Source organism: Panulirus ornatus, chromosome 6, assembly GCF_036320965.1.
Source record: "Panulirus ornatus isolate Po-2019 chromosome 6, ASM3632096v1, whole genome shotgun sequence".
Lineage (NCBI taxonomy): Eukaryota > Metazoa > Arthropoda > Malacostraca > Decapoda > Palinuridae > Panulirus > Panulirus ornatus.
In genome coordinates, this window is record NC_092229.1 from 55,261,875 (window position 1) to 55,279,011 (window position 17,137).

The window sequence follows — 17,137 nt, forward strand, 5'->3', positions numbered from 1 at the left end:
TATTACAAAGGTCCCTAATATGTCTCACTTCATGAAGAGCCTCCTGATATCAATAACGTACATTATGAATGATTATTACAAAGGTCCCTAATATGTCTCACTTCATGAAGAGCCTCCTGATATCAATAACGTACATTATGAATGATTATTACAAAGGTCCCTAATAGTCTCACTTCATGAAGAGCCTCCTGATATCAATAACGTACATTATGAATGATTATTACAAAGGTCCTAATATGTCCACTTCATGAAGAGCCTCCTGATATCAATAACGTACATTATGACTGATTATTACAAAGGCCCCTAATATGTCTCACTTCATGAAGAGCCTCCTGATATCAATAACGTACATTATGACTGATTATTACAAAGGCCCCTAATATGTCTCACTTCATGAAGAGCCTCCTGATATCAATAACGTACATTATGACTGATTATTACAAAGGTCCCTAATATGTCTCACTTCATGAAGAGCCTCCTGATATCAATAACGTACATTATGACTGATTATTACAAAGGTCCCTAATATGTCTCACTTCATGAAGAGCCTCCTGATATCAATAACGTACATTATGAATGATTATTACAAAGGTCCCTAATATGTCTCACTTCATGAAGAGCCTCCTGATATCAATAACGTACATTAAAAGGAAAAATATAGGGTTTACTTCCCAAATTTTTTCCACCAAAACCCCCAACAATGGTTTATTTTTTCTAAATCAGCAGCCAAAACCCATTGTACTTCTATATCGCAATAAAACCCAACCATGGTTTACTTTTATACACAGCCAAACAAAACATGGTTTACTTCTATTTAGCAGCCAAACCTCCCCAAGGGTTTACTTATATCAGCCCAAATTACATGGTTTACTTTTTAAATCAGAGCCAAAAAAACATGGTTTCTTCTATTCAGCACCCAAAACCTAACATGTTTACTTCAAAATTCGAGCCAAACAAAACGGGGTTTTATTCTTAAAAGGCCAACCTAAATGGTTTTTCTATTTCAAAACCAAACCTAACCAGGGTTTTTACTTCTTATCAAAAAAAACCCTAGGGGTTTACTTTATATCAGCAGCAAACTAACCATGGTTACTTCATATACCCCCCCAAAAAACCCAACAATGGTTTTCTAAAGCACCAAACCTAACCATGGTTTACTTCTATATCAGCAGCCAAACCTAACCATGGTTTACTTCTATATCAGTAGCCGAACTTAGTCATGGTTTACTTCTATATCAGCAGCCTAACCTAACCATGTTTACTTCTATATCAGCAGCCAAACCTAACCATGGTATACTTCTGTATCAGCAGCCAAACCTAACCATGGTGTACTTCTACATCAGCAGCCAAACCTAACCATGGTGTACTTCTATATCAGCAGCCAAACCTAACCATGGTGTACTTCTATATTAGCAACCAAACCTAAAATTGATTTACTTCTGTATCAGCAGCCAAACCTAACCATGGTATACTTCTGTATCAGTAGCCAAACCTAAGCTTGGTGTACTTCTATATTAGCAGCCAAACCTAACCATGGTATACTTCTATATCAGCAGCCAAACCTAGTCATGGTTTACTTCTATATCAGAAGCCAAACCTAACCATAGTTTACTTCTATATCAGCAGCCAAACCTAACCATGGTTTACGTCTATATAGACATGGTTTACCTCTATAACAGCAGCCAAACTTAGTCATGGTTTACTTCTATATCATCAGCCAAACCTATCCATGCTTTACTTCTATATCAGCAGCCAAACGTAACCTTGGTTTACGTCTTTATCAACAGCCAAATCTAGCCATGGCTACTTTCACATCAGCAGTCAAACCTGACTATGGTTTACTTCTATATCAGTAGCCAAACATAACCATGGTTTACTTCTATATCAATAGCCAAACCAAGCCATGGTTTACTTCTATCAGCAGCCAAACCTAATCATGGTTTACTTCTATATTAGCAGCCAAACCTAATCATGGTTTGCTTCTATATTAGCAACTAAAGCTAATCATGGTTTACTTCTATATCAGCAGCCAAACCTAACCATGGTTTACGTCTTATCAGTAGCTAAACCTCGCTATGGTTTACTTCTATATCAGCAGTCAAACCTATTCATTGTTTACTTCTATATCAGCAGCCAAAACTAGCCACGGTTTACTTCTATATCAGCAGTCAAACCTAGTCATGGTTTACTTCTATATCAGCAGCCAAAACTAGCCATAGTTGACTTCTATATCAGCAGCCAAACCTAGCCATGGTTTACTTCTCTATCAGTATCCAAATCTAGCCATGTTTTACTTTTATATCAGCAGCCAAACATAATGATGGTTTACTATTATATCATCAGCTAAACCTAATCATGGTTTACATCTTTATCCTCAGCCAAACCTAGCCATGTTTTACTTCTATATCAGCAGCCAAACCTAATCTCGGTTTACTTCTTTATCATCAGCCAAACCTAGCCATGGTTTAATTCTATATCAGAAGCCAAACTTAGTCATGGTTTATTTTTATATCAGCAGCCAAACCTACCCATGGTTCACTTCTATATCAGTGGCCAAACCTAGCCATGGTTTACTTCTATATCAGCAGTCAAACCTAGTCATGGTATATTTCTGTATCAGCAGCCAAACCTAACCATGGTTTACTTCTATATGAGCGGCCAAACCTAGCATTTGTTTACTTCTATATCAGCAGCCAAATCTAACCATGGTTTACTTCTATATCAGTTGCCAAACCAAGCCATTGTTTACTTCTACATCAGCAGCCAAACCTACTCATGGTTTATCTTTATATCGGCAGCCAAACTTAACCATGGTTTACTTCTATATCAGCAGCTAAACCTATCCATTGTTTACCTCTATATCAGCAGCCAAACCTAACCATGGTTTACTTCTGTATCAGTAGCCAAACCAAGCCATAGTTTACTTCCATATCATTAGCCAAACCTAGTCATGGTTTACTTCTATATCAGCAACCACACCTAACCATGGTTTACTTCTATATCACCAGCCAAACCTAACCATGGTTTACTTCTATCAGGAGCCAAACCTAGCCATGGTTTACTTCTATATCAGCAGTCAAACCTAACCATGGTTTACTTCTTTATCAGTAGCCAAACCTACCCATAGTTTACTTCTACATCAGCTGTCAAACATAGTCATGGTTTACTTCTATATCAGCTCTCAAACCTAGCCATGGTTTACTTCTATATCAGTAGCCAAACCTAGCCATGGTTTACCTCTATATCAGCAGTCAAACCTAACCATGGTTTACTTCTATATTAGCAGCCAAACCTAATCATGGTTTACTTCTATATCAGCAACCAAGCCTAGCCATGGTTTACTTCTATATCAGCAGCCAAACCTAACCATGGTTTACTTCTATATCAACAGCCAAACTTAACCATGGTTTACTTCTATATCAGCAGCTAAACCTATCCATTGTTTACCTCTATATCAGCAGCCAAACCTAACCATGGTTTACTTCTGTATCAGTAGCCAAACCAAGCCATGGTTTACTTCTATATCATTAGCCAAACCTAGTCATGGTTTACTTCTACATCAGCAGTCAAACCTAACCATGGTTTACTTTTATATCAGCAGCCAAAGCAAGTTATGGTTTACTTCTATATCAGGAGCCAAACCTAGCCATGGTTTACTTCTATATCAGCAGTCAAACCTAACCATGGTTTACTTCTATATCAGTAGCCAAACCTAGCCATGATTTACTTCTACATCACAGTCAAACCTAACCATGGTTTACTTCTTTATCAGTAGCTAAACCTAGCCATTGTTTACTTCTATATCAGCTGTCAAACCTAGTCATGGTTTACTTCTACATCAGCAGCCAAACCTAGCCCTGGTTTACTTCTATATCAGCAGGCAAACCTAGCCATGGTTTACTTCTAACTCCAGATGTTGGTAGGGGCGGTCCATGCATGAGCATCCTATACGCGTTCACCTTATTGAACATATATGTTTGTGTGGGTTGGAAGGTAGTGACAAGAGTCTGACTTTACTATTGTATAACCATAATAATACTACATGTGGAGATGGTGTCTACTGTTAACTACTATCTTTCCTTCATAGTTTGGTCTTCACGTGAAGCCAGTATATTACAACCAGCGATAAATAGTTGAATTGTTCTGTGATGAGGAATGAACTGGTTTCCTTCATCATAACAATGGTTATTATGGTCCTCTGTAACATTACAGGGGTCATGAAGGCGGCCGCAAAGTGAACATGTTTCAGGCACGAGAGCCGAGGGGAAAATCGGGGCTGGGTCGGGGAGCTCTCTTGTCCCCTCAAAAATCGATGAACCTCTGGACCTCCCCTAACATTGCCTGCTCTCACTAACCTAACAAGCAAACTCAATAAAACGAAGGTTGTTGTACTCACCGGTGGCCCCGAAGATCCGGTCCATGGTAATTATTTATGAAATCCTCGCCACTAAATATTTCCCGCTATCATGATACAATACCATTCACTAGCAACGAACGGCACGCATACCTTCACTTGCACACAGTCTAGCCATCACTGAGCTGCTCCTGTCCACTGGCCCTCGCTTTCAATGTCTGCCAAAGTTGCCAGTTTATATTATTCTTTCTTTCATTTCATCATTCCATGTGGATATTCTATACGAGCTATAGATATACAGTAAATTCTATTGTACAAAAAGTGAATGAAAGAATACAATGATTTTATGGGTATCATTAATCCGAAAAGCAACGGAAGAATTAACCACGATATTAACTTGGACGTTTTTAACCAATCAGGATGGCTTTAACAGTGACGTCAGAAACGTTAAGCATAACCCTTATAAAGTTGAGACAATATTTGTTAATATTTCACATTACGTTCAAGTAGATAATGTGTTAAGCATTTCGTCACCATCTCATGTTATCTTCCAACAAAGTTCTCGTTATGTATTATATTTTTTTCCTTTACGTTAATAGAGCGTCAACTTCCTTGGACTGAATTTCATGTGCATTTCTTCGATTTCACTGTATGTGGTTAATGTTACCATTTCAGAACTTAATAATCTAAGTTGGAAATAAGTTAGTTTGGATTTGGTTCGCTAGAGGTGGTCAACCATCTTTATGTAAACTCGTTTATCAATCAATCAGGTTAATTTGCCTTAAGTTCCAGTAGCTTCCTTCATGATGATAATGTTAAGCTGGATGGTTGAATTAGCATAATTTGGGTTAGGGTCAAACCAGGATAAATTAAGTTAAAATAGGACTGGTTAAGGAAGATGAAAAGGAGTGGCATCCTTAACCTCTGCATGTATTCTAATATTAACTACATTTTTGCTTGGTCAGATGATTGCACTATGTAATACTCATTTTCATAATATGATCATCATATATTCATAATATGAGCATCATATATTCATAATATGAGCATCATATTTTCATAATATGATCATATTTTATTGTGTGTAACTTGTAGAAAAATAGTTTTAATCAAACATTATAATCACCACACCCAAAGTTTATATATACGATGTATAATGACATAGCAAGATGGCTAACCACTTTACCACGTCAATATATGAAACATTAAATATTTCAAAACCGTAGTGGGTGACTACTGACATTTTATATCAATGTAAACCACTGAAAAAAGTGCTAGTATTAAAGTTATCATGCACAGTTACCCTTACACTGTTCCCACACACACCCACTACATTATAACTACCACTATAACCTTCTAACTACCACTATGACCCCTGCTATAAACTTCCGACAACCATCATAATCTTCCAAACACGCTTATAAACTCCCAACTACCATTATAACCACTAACTACCACTCTAAGCTCTCACTCACTACTATAACCTCCCAACCACCATTATAACCTCCCAAATACCACTATAAGCTCCCAATCACCAATATAGCCTCCCAACCAACACACTAATCTCCCAACCTCAACTGTAAACTCTCAACTACAACTGTAAGCCCTCAACCACTACTGTAAACTCTCAACTACAACTGTAAGCCCTCAACCACTACTGTAAACTCTCAACTACAACTATAAGCCCTCAACCACCACTGTAAACTCTCTAACTAAAACTGTAAGTCCTCAACCACTATTGTAAACTCAACTACAACTATAAGCCCTCAACCACCACTGTAAACTCTAACTAAAACTGTAAACCCTCAACCACTATCGTAAACTCTCAACTACAAGCCCTCAACCACCACTGTAAACTCTAACTAAAACTGTAAGCCCTCAACCACTACTGTAAACTCTCAACTACAACTATAAGCCCTCAAACACCATTGTAAACTCTCTAACTACAACTGTAAGCCCTCAACCACCACTGTAAACTCAACTACAACTGTAAGCCCTCAACCACCACTGTAAACTCTCAACTACAACTGTAAGCCCTCAACCACCATTGTAAACTGTCTAACTATAACTGTAAGTCCTCAACCACTACTGTAAACTCTCAACTACAACTATAAGCCCTCAACTACCACTGTAAACTCTCAACTACAACTGTAAGCCCTCAACCACCACAGTAAACTCTCAACTACAACTGTAAGCCCTCAACCACCACTGTAAATTCTCAACTACAACTATAAGCCCTCAATCATTACTGTAAACTCTCAACTACAACTATAAGCCCTCAACCACCACTGTAAACTCTCAACTACAGCTATAAGCCCTCAACCACCACTGTAAACTCTCTAACTAAAACTGTAAGTCCTCAACCACTACTGTAAACTCTCAACTACAACTATAAGCCCTCAACTACCACTGTAAACTCTCAACTACAACTGTAGGCCCTCACCACCACTGTAAACTCAACTACAACTATAAGCCCTAAACTACCAATGTAAACTCTCAGCTACAACTGTAAGCCCTCAACCACCACTGTAAACTCAACTACATCTATAAGCCCACAACCACCACTGTAAACTCTCAACTACAACTATAAATCCTCAACCACCTCTGTAAACTACCAACCATCAGCATAAGCTCCACGCTACCTCCTGTTGCAATGCATTTTATAAAGAAAGGAATCTTGATTATACTTGAAAATGTAATCTTTTAAATCGATTATTATTCTAGTACTATTGCTAATAATAATGCATAAAACTGCTCTGGCCTTAGAAGGAAGCATGAAGGGAGAAGGAGTGCCCATCTTGTATGTTATCCAAATAACACAGTTTACCATCCACCACCATAGACATTTCCAAGGTTTTATAAGACCACTTCATAAACAGGAATTTGCCCTGTGATATCACGTTGCTCCCCTTCCACCACACCGACCTAAAAAGTATTGGCCTCAAATTTGGGAAAAACAATGATATAGAAAGACTTGTAGGTTGTTAATATTTTGATGAAAAACATTCGTGAATACGGTTCATAAACATATTTCTATATTTTTCTTTATGAATCTATTAGTGCAAATACTAAATAAATGAGAATTTTACAGTTAAATGTTGGAATAAAGTACAAAATTGTTATTGATTTCAGCGAACCTAAAGTTACAGGAATGACATACCAGAAGTAATGAACTGCTGCTGATGTAATGAGTGATCAGCCACCTGCTGATGTCTTACACAGTCTGACACTATCTTTACAGAGAGAGAGAGAGAGAGAGAGAGAGAGAGAGAGAGAGAGAGAGAGAGAGAGAGAGAGAGAATAATTATACAAATAAGAAACTGAAACTATGTATACCCGCCTACCTAACTACTACTAGCCTACACACCAATCGCCTACCTACACAAACATATATAAATAAATAGATAAATGAATATATATATATATATATATATATATATATATATATATATATATATATATATATATGTATATATATATATATATATATATTTTTTTTTTTTGCTGTTTCCCGCATTTGCGAGGTAGCGCAAGGAAACAGACGAAAGAAATGGCCCAACCCACCCCCATACACATGTATATACATACGTACACACACGCAAATATACATACCTACACAGCTTTCCATGGTTTACCCCAGACGCTTCACATGCCTTGATTCAATCCACTGCCAGCACGTCAACCCCGGTATACCACATCGCTCCAATTCACTCTATTCTTTGCCCTCCTTTCACCCTCCTGCATGTTCAGGCCCCGATCACACAAAATCTTTTTCACTCCATCTTTCCACCTCCAATTTGGTCTCCCTCTTCTCCTCGTTCCCTCCACCTCCGACACATATATCCTCTTGGTCAATCTTTCCTCACTCATTCTCTCCATGTGACCAAACCATTTCAAAACACCCTCTTCTGCTCTCTCAACCACGCTCTTTTTATTTCCACACATCTCTCTTACCCTTACGTTACTTACTCGATCAAACCACCTCACACCACACATTGTCCTCAAACATCTCATTTCCAGCACATCCATCCTCCTGCGCACAACTCTATCCATAGTCCACGCCTCGCAACCATACAACATTGTTGGAACCACTATTCCTTCAAACATACCCATTTTTGCTTTCCGAGATAATGTTCTCGACTTCCACACATTCTTCAAGGCTCCCAGAATTTTCACCCCCTCCCCCACCCTATGATCCACTTCCGCTTCCATGGTTCCATCCGCTGCCAGATCCACTCCCAGATATCTAAAACACTTCACTTCCTCCAGTTTTTCTCCATTCAAACTCACCTCCCAATTGAATTGACCCTCAACCCTACTGTACCTAATAACCTTGCTCTTATTCACATTTACTCTTAACTTTCTTCTTTCACACACTTTACCAAACTCAGTCACCAGCTTCTGCAGTTTCTCACATGAATCAGCCACCAGCACTGTATCATCAGCGAACAACAACTGACTCACTTCCCAAGCTCTCTCATCCCCAACAGACTTCATACTTGCCCCTCTTTCCAAAACTCTTGCATTCACCTCTCTAACAACCCCATCCATAAACAAATTAAACAACCATGGAGACATCACACACCCCTGCTGCAAACCTACATTCACTGAGAACCAATCACTTTCCTCTCTTCCTACACGTACACATGCCTTACATCCTCGATAAAAACTTTTCACTGCTTCTAACAACTTGCCTCCCACACCATATATTCTTGATACCTTCCACAGAGCATCTCTATCAACTCTTTCATATGCCTTCTCCAGATCCATAAATGCTACATACAAATCCATTTGCTTTTCTAAGTATTTCTCACATACATTCTTCAAAGCAAACACCTGATCCACACATCCCCTACCACTTCTGAAACCACACTGCTCTTCCCCAATCTGATGCTCTGTACATGCCTTCACCCTCTCAATCAATACTCTCCCATATATATATATATATATATATATATATATATATATATGGGGATAGGGGAGAAAGAATACTTCCCACGTATTCCCTGCGTGTCGTAGAAGGCGACTAAAAGGGGAGGGAGCGGGTGGCTGGAAATCCTCCCCTCTCTTGTTTTTTTTTAATTTTCCAAAAGAAGGAACAGAGAAGGGGGTCAGGTGAGGATATTCCCTCTAAGACCCAGTTCTCTGTTCTTAACGCTACCTCGCTAACGCGGGAAATGGCAAATAGTATGAAAAAAAAAAAAAAAAAAATATATATATATATATATATTCATTTCTTATACTTTGTCGCTGTCTCCCGCGTTAGCGAGGTAGCGCAAGGAAACAGACGAAAGAATGGCCCAACCCACCCACATACACATGTATATACATACACGTCCACACACGCAAATATACCTATACATCTCAACGTATACATATATATACACACACAGACATATACATATATACACAAGTACATAATTCATAGTCTGCCCTTATTCATTCCCGTCGCCACCCCGCCACACATGAAATGAAAACCTCCTCCCCCCGCATAAGTGCGAGGTAGCGCTAGGAAAGACAACAAAGGCCACATCCGTTCACACTCACTCTCTAGCTGTCATGTATAATGCATTGAACCACAGCTCCCTTTCCACGTCCAGGCCCCACAGAGCTTTCCATGGTTTACCCCAGATGCTTCACATGCCCTGGTTCAATCCATTGACAGCACATCCACCCCGGTATACCACATCGTTCTAATTCACTCTATTCCTTGAACGCCTTTCACCCTCCTGCATGTTCAGGCCCCAATCACTCAAAATCTTTTTCACTCCATCTTTCCACCTCCAATTTGGTCTCCCACTTCTCGTTCCCTCCACCTCTGATACATATCCTCTTGGTCAATCTTTCCTCACTCATTCTCTCCATGTGACCAAACCATTTCAAAACACCCTCTTCTGCTCTCTCAACCACACTCTTTTCATTACCACACATCTCTCTTACCCTTTCATTACTTACTCGATCAAACCACCTCACACCACAGATTGTCCTCAAACATCTCATTTCCAGCACATCCACCCTCCTCTGCACAACCTTATCTACAGCCCACACCTCGCAACCATATAACATTATTAGAACCACTATTCCTTCAAACATACCCATTTTTGCTTTCCGAGATAATGTTCTCGCCCTCCACACTTTCTTCAACGCTCCCAGAACTTTCGCCCCCTCCCCTACCCTGTGACTCACTTCCACTTCCATGGTTCCATCCACTGCCAAATCCATTCACAGATTTCTAAAACACTTCACTTCCTTCAGTTTTTCTCCATTCAAACTTACCTCCAAAATGGCTTATCCCTCAACCCTACTGTACCTAATAACCTTGCTCTTATTCACATTTACTCTCACACCACATTTACACCTTACACCACATATTGTCCTCAAACATCTCATTTCCAGCACATCCACCCTCCTCCGCACAGCTCTATCTATAGCCCACACCTCGCAACCGTATAACATTGTTGGAACCACAATTCCTTCAAACATACCCATTTTTGCTTTCCAAGATAACATTCTCGACTTCCACACATTTTTCAAAGCTCCCAGAACTTTTGCCCCCTCCCCCACCCTGACTCACTTCCGCTTCCATGGTTCCATCTGCTGCCAAATCCACTCCCAGATATCTAAAACACTGCACTTTCTCCAGTTTTTCTCCATTCAAACTTACCTCCCAATTGACTTGTCCCTCAACCCTACTGTACCTAATAACCTTGCTCTTATTCACATTTACTCTCAGCTTTCTTCTTTCACACTGACCTTAGGCCTCCTCCAGCCAATCATGTCGGGCTGAGGGCATGACAATTAGTCGTGTGACCAGTTAAGGGTAATTGTGGTCATCCCTCCATCATAGCTGGAGGTGGCGGGTCAATGCGTGGCAAGCTGTTCCTTCAGATATAAGGCTTAGACAAGAGTCTAGCAGCCAATTCCTTCAGCAGACCCATGCCCAGAAAGGTAATGTAGGCTTTCCTTGTCTTGAGCCCCATAGCCATTGCTGCCCTAGATTGTAAGATGTTATACTGTGTCTTGTTAGGTCTGAGTGTAACAATGTATCATAACTTGTCATAGAGTCACCTAATGAATAAATGTCATGCATCATGCTTTTATAGTGAACTTGTCATAAAGAGAAGAAATCTCCTGGTCTGAAATTTTACCTGGATTGTAGAATGTGGAATATTGAATGTTAAGTGTTAACGAAAGTGTTTGTACCCAATTAATGTGCTTTGTTATCTTGAATTCTTATTTCTTGTATTACATGTAGATTAAACCCTGGTGTTTGATTTCATTCCATAATGTTAAGATACTGTTATCCAGTGTGCATAACAAATATAAGTGACGTTCTTGCCTGGAGTTTGTAACAATATATCTATTTATATATCTATCATACTTTGTCACTGTCTCCCGCGTTAGCAAGGTTGCGCAAGAAAACTGATGAAAGAATGGCCCAACCCCCCACATACACATGTATATACATACACATCCACACATGCACATACACATACCTATACATTTCAATGCATACATATATATACATACACAGACATATACATATGTACACATACATAATTCATACTTGCTGCCTTTATTCATTCTCATCGCCACCTCGCCACACATGAAATGACAACCCCCTCCCCCTGCACACATGCGAGGTAGTGCTAGGAAAAGACAACAAAGGCCACATTCGTTCACACTCAGTCTCTAGCTGTCATGAATAATGTACCGAAACCACAGCTCCCTTTCCACATTAAGACACCACAAAAGTTTCCATGGTTTACCCCTGACGCTTCACGTGCCCTGGTTCAATCGATTGACAACGCGTCGACCCCGTTATACCACATCGTTCCAATTCACTCTATTCCTTTCACGCATTTCACCCTCCTACATGATCAGGCCCCGATTGCTTAAAATCTTTTTTAATCCATCCTTCCACCTCCAATTTGGTCTCCCACTTCTCCTCGTTCCCTCCGCCTGACACATTTATCCTCTTTGTCAATCTTTCCTCGCTCATTCTCTCCATGTGATCAAACCATTTCAATACACCCTCTTCTGCTCTCTCAACCACACTCTTTTTATTACCACACATCTCTCTTACTCTTTCATTACTTACTCGATCAAACCACCTCACACCACAGATTGTCCTCAAACATCTCATTTCCAGCACATCCACCCTCCTCTTCACAACCTTATCTATAGCCCATGCCTTGCAACCATATAACATTATTAGAGCCACTATTCCTTCAAACATACCCATTTTTGCTTTCCGAGATAATGTTCTCGCCCTCCACACTTTCTTCAACGCTCCCAGAACTTTCGCCCCCTCCCCCACCCTGTGACTCACTTCCACTTCCATGGTTCCATCCACTGCCAAATTCATTCACAGATTTCTAAAACACTTCACTTCCTTCAGTTTTTCTCCGTTCAAACTTACCTTCAAAATGACTTATCCCTCAACCCTACTGTACCTAGTAACCTTGCTCTTATTCAAATTTACTCCCAGCTTTCTACTTTCACACACTTTACCAAAGTCAAATCACCAGCTTCTGCAGTTTCTCACCTAAATCAACCACCAGTGCTGTATCATCAGCGAACAACTGACTCACTTCCCAAGCGCTCTCATCCACAACAGACTGCATACTTGCCCCTCTTTCTAAAACTCTTGCATTCACCTCCCTAACAACCCCATCCATAAACAAATTAAACAACCATGGAGACACCACACACCCCTGCTGCAAACCGACATTCACTAAGAAGCAATCACTTTCCTCTCTTCCTACTTGTACACATGCCTTACATCCTCAATGAAAACATTTCACTGCTTCTAGCAACTTGCCTCCCACACCATATACTCTTAATACCTTCCACAGAGCATCTCTATAACTCTATCGTATGCTTTACCCAGATTCATAAATGCTACATACATATATATATATATATATATATATATATATATATATATATATATATATATATATATATATATTTCTTTTTTCTTTCATACTATTTGCCATTTCCCGCGATAGCGAGGTAGCGTTAAGAACAGAGGACTGGGCCTTTGAGGGAATATCCTCACCTGGCCCCCTTCTCTGTTCCTTCTTTTGGAAAATTAAAAACGAGAGGGGAGGATTTCCAGCCCCTCACTCCCTTCCCTTTTAGACGCCTTCTACGACACGAAGGGAATACGTGGGAAGTTTTCTTTCTCCCCTATCCCCAGGGAGAAAGAATGCTTCCCAGGTATTCCCTGCGTGTCGTAGAAGGCGACTAAAAGGGGAGGGAGCGGGGGCTGGAAATTCTCCCCTCGGTTTTTTTTGTTTTTTCTAATTTTCCAAAAGAAGGAACAGAGAAGGGGGCCCGGTGAGGATACTCCCTCAGAGGCCCAGTCCTCTGTTCTTGACGCTACCTTGCTAATGCGGGAAATGGCGAATAGTTTGAAAGAAAGAAAATATATATATATATATATATATATATATATATTTTCTTTTTCTTTCATACTATTAGCCATTTCCCGCATTAGCGAGGTAGCGTTAAGAACAGAGGACTGGGCCTTTGAGGGAATATCCTCACCTGGCCCCCTTCTCTGTTCCTTCTTTTGGAAAATTAAAAAAAAAAAAATGAGAGGAGAGGATTTCCAGCCCCCCGCTCCCTTCCCTTTTAGTCGCCTTCTACGACACGCAGGGAATACGTGAGAAGTATTCTTTCTCCCCTATCCCCAGGGGATATATATATATATATATATATATATATATATATATATATATATATTTTTTTTTTGTCGGTCTCCCGCGTTTGCGAGGTAGCGCAAGGAAACAGACGAAAGAAATAGCCCAACCCACCCCCATACACATGTATATACATACGTCCACACACGCAAATATACATACCTACGCAGCTTTCCATGGTTTACCCCAGACGCTTCACATGCCCTGATTCAATCCACTGACAGCACGTCAACCCCGGTATACCACATCGCTCCAATTCACTCTATTCCTAGCCCTCCTTTCACCCTCCTGCATGTTCAGGCCCCGATCACACAAAATCTTTTTCACTCCATCCTTCCACCTCCAATTTGGTCTCCCTCTTCTCCTTGTTCCCTCCACCTCCGACACATATATCCTCTTGGTCAATCTTTCCTCACTCATTCTCTCCATGTGCCCAAACCATTTCAAAACACCCTCTTCTGCTCTCTCAACCACGCTCTTTTTATTTCCACACATCTCTCTTACCCTTACGTTACTTACTCGATCAAACCACCTCACACCACACATTGTCCTCAAACATATCATTTCCAGCACATCCATCCTCCTGCACACAACTCTATCCATAGCCCACGCCTCGCAACCATACAACATTGTTGGAACCACTATTCCTTCAAACATACCCATTTTTGCTTTCCGAGATAATGTTCTCGACTTCCACACATTCTTCAAGGCTCCCAGAATTTTTGCCCCCTCCCCCACCCTATGATCCACTTCCGCTTCCATGGTTCCATCCGCTGCCAGATCCACTCCCAGATATCTAAAACACTTCACTTCCTCCAGTTTTTCTCCATTCAGACTCACCTCCCAATTGACTTGACCCTCAACCCTACTGTACCTAATAACCTTGCTCTTATTCACGTTTACTCTTAACTTTCTTCTTCCACACACTTTACCAAACTCAGTCACCAGCTTCTGCAGTTTCTCACATGAATCAGCCACCAGCGCTGTATCATCAGCGAACAACAACTGACTCACTTCCCAAGCTCTCTCATCCCCAACAGACTTCATACTTGCCCCTCTTTCCAAAACTCTTGCATTCACCTCCCTAACAACCCCATCCATAAACAAATTTGGATGTGCTGAAAATGAGATGTTTGAGGACAATGTGTGGTGTGAGGTGGTTTGATCGAGTAAGTAACGTAAGGGTAAGAGAGATGTGTGGAAATAAAAAGAGCGTGGTTGAGAGAGCAGAAGAGGGTGTTTTGAAATGGTTTGGGCACATGGAGAGAATGAGTGAGGAAAGATTGACCAAGAGGATATATGTGTCGGAGGTGGAGGGAACGAGGAGAAGTGGGAGACCAAATTGGAGGTGGAAAGATGGAGTGAAAAAGATTTTGAGTGATCGGGGCCTGAACATGCAGGAGGGTGAAAGGAGGGCAAGGAATAGAGTGAATTGGATCGATGTGGTATACCGGGGTTGACGTGCTGTCAGTGGATTGAATCAGGGCATGTGAAGCGTCTGGGGTAAACCATGGAAAGCTGTGTAGGTATGTATATTTGTGAGTGTGGACGTATGTATAGACATGTGTATGGGGGTGGGTTGGGCCATTTCTTTTGTCTGTTCCCTTGCGCTACCTCGCAAACGCGGGAGACAGCGGCAAAAAATATATATATATATATATATAGGTAGTATGTTTGAGGAAAGGAACCTGGATGTTTTGGCTCTGAGTAAAATGAAGCTTAAGGGTAAAGGGGAAGAGTGGTTTAGGAATGTTTTGGGAGTAAAGTCAGGGGTTAGTAAGAGGATGAGAGTAAGGGAAGGAGTAGCACTACTCCTGAAACAGAGTGGTGGGAGTATGTGATAAAGTGTAAGAAAGTAAATTCTAGATTGATATGGGTAAAACTGAAAGTGGATAGAGAGAGATGGTTGATTATTGGTGCATATGCACCTGGGCATGAGAAGAAAGATCATGAGAGGCAAGTGTTTTGGGAGCAGCTGAGTGAGCGTGTTAGTAGTTTTGATGCACGAGACCGGGTTATAGTGATGGGTGATTTGAATGCAAAGGTGAGTAATGTGGCAGTTGAGGGAATAATTGGTGTACATGGGGTGTTCAGTGTTGTAAATGGAAATGGCGAAGAGCTTGTAGATTTATGTGCTGAAAAAGGACTGGTGACTGGGAATACCTGGTTTAAAAAAAGAAATATACATAAGTATACGTATGCAAGTAGGAGAGATGACCAGAGAGTGTTATTGGATTACGTGTTAATTGATAGGCGCGCGAAAGAGAGACTTTTGGATGTTAATGTGCTGAGAGGTGCAACCGGAGGGATGTCTGATCATTGTCTTGTGGAGCGAAGTGAAGATTTGTAGAGGTTTTCAGAAAAGAAGAGAGAATGTTGGGGTGAAGAGAGTGGTGAGAGTAAGTGAGCCTGGGAAGGAGACTTGTGTGAGGAAGTACCAGGAGAGACTAAGTACAAAATGGAAAAAGGTGAGAACACAAGACGAAAGGGGAGTGGGGGAAGAATGGGATGTATTTAGAGAAGCAGTGATGGCTTGCGCGAAAGATGCTTGTGGCATGAGAAGCGAGGGAGGTGGGTTGATTAAAAAGGTTAGTGAGTGGTGGAATGAAGAAGTAAGATTATGAGTAAAAGAGAAGAGAGAGGCATTTGGACAATTTTTGCAGGGGCAATAATGCAAATGACTGGGAGATGTATAAAAGAAAGAAGCAAGAGGTCAAGATAAAGGTGCAAGATTTGAAAAAGAGGGCAAATGAGAGGTGGGGTGAGAGAGTATCATTAAATTTTAGGGAGGATAAAAAGATGTTTTGGAAGGAGGTAAATAAAGTGCGCAAGACAAGGGAACAAATGGGAGCATTGGTGAAGGGGGAAATGGGGAGGTGATAACAAGTAGTGGTGATGTGAGAAGGAGATGGAGTGAGTATTCTGAAGGTTTGTTGAATGTGTTTGATGATAGAGTGGCAGATATAGGGTGTTTTGGTCAAGGTGGTGTGCAAAGTGAGAGGGTTAGGGAGAATGATTTGGTTAACATAGAAGAGGAAGTAAAGGTTTTGCAGAAGATGAAAGCCAGCAAGGC

The 17,137-nt window shown here is 40.6% G+C and overlaps 1 protein-coding gene across 1 annotated transcript in view; it reads right to left on the minus strand.

Annotated features, from left to right (window-relative positions):
- The window catches only part of Myo81F (Myosin 81F), a 387,373-nt gene extending 382,825 nt beyond the window's left edge, over positions 1 to 4,548 (minus strand). The window contains exon 1 of the mRNA XM_071662293.1: positions 4,397 to 4,548. Within this exon, the coding sequence (XP_071518394.1) occupies positions 4,397 to 4,421 (25 nt within the window). The 5' untranslated portion in view covers positions 4,422 to 4,548. The remainder of the gene's footprint in view (positions 1 to 4,396) is intronic.
- Between the last annotated feature and the right edge of the window lie 12,589 nt (positions 4,549 to 17,137).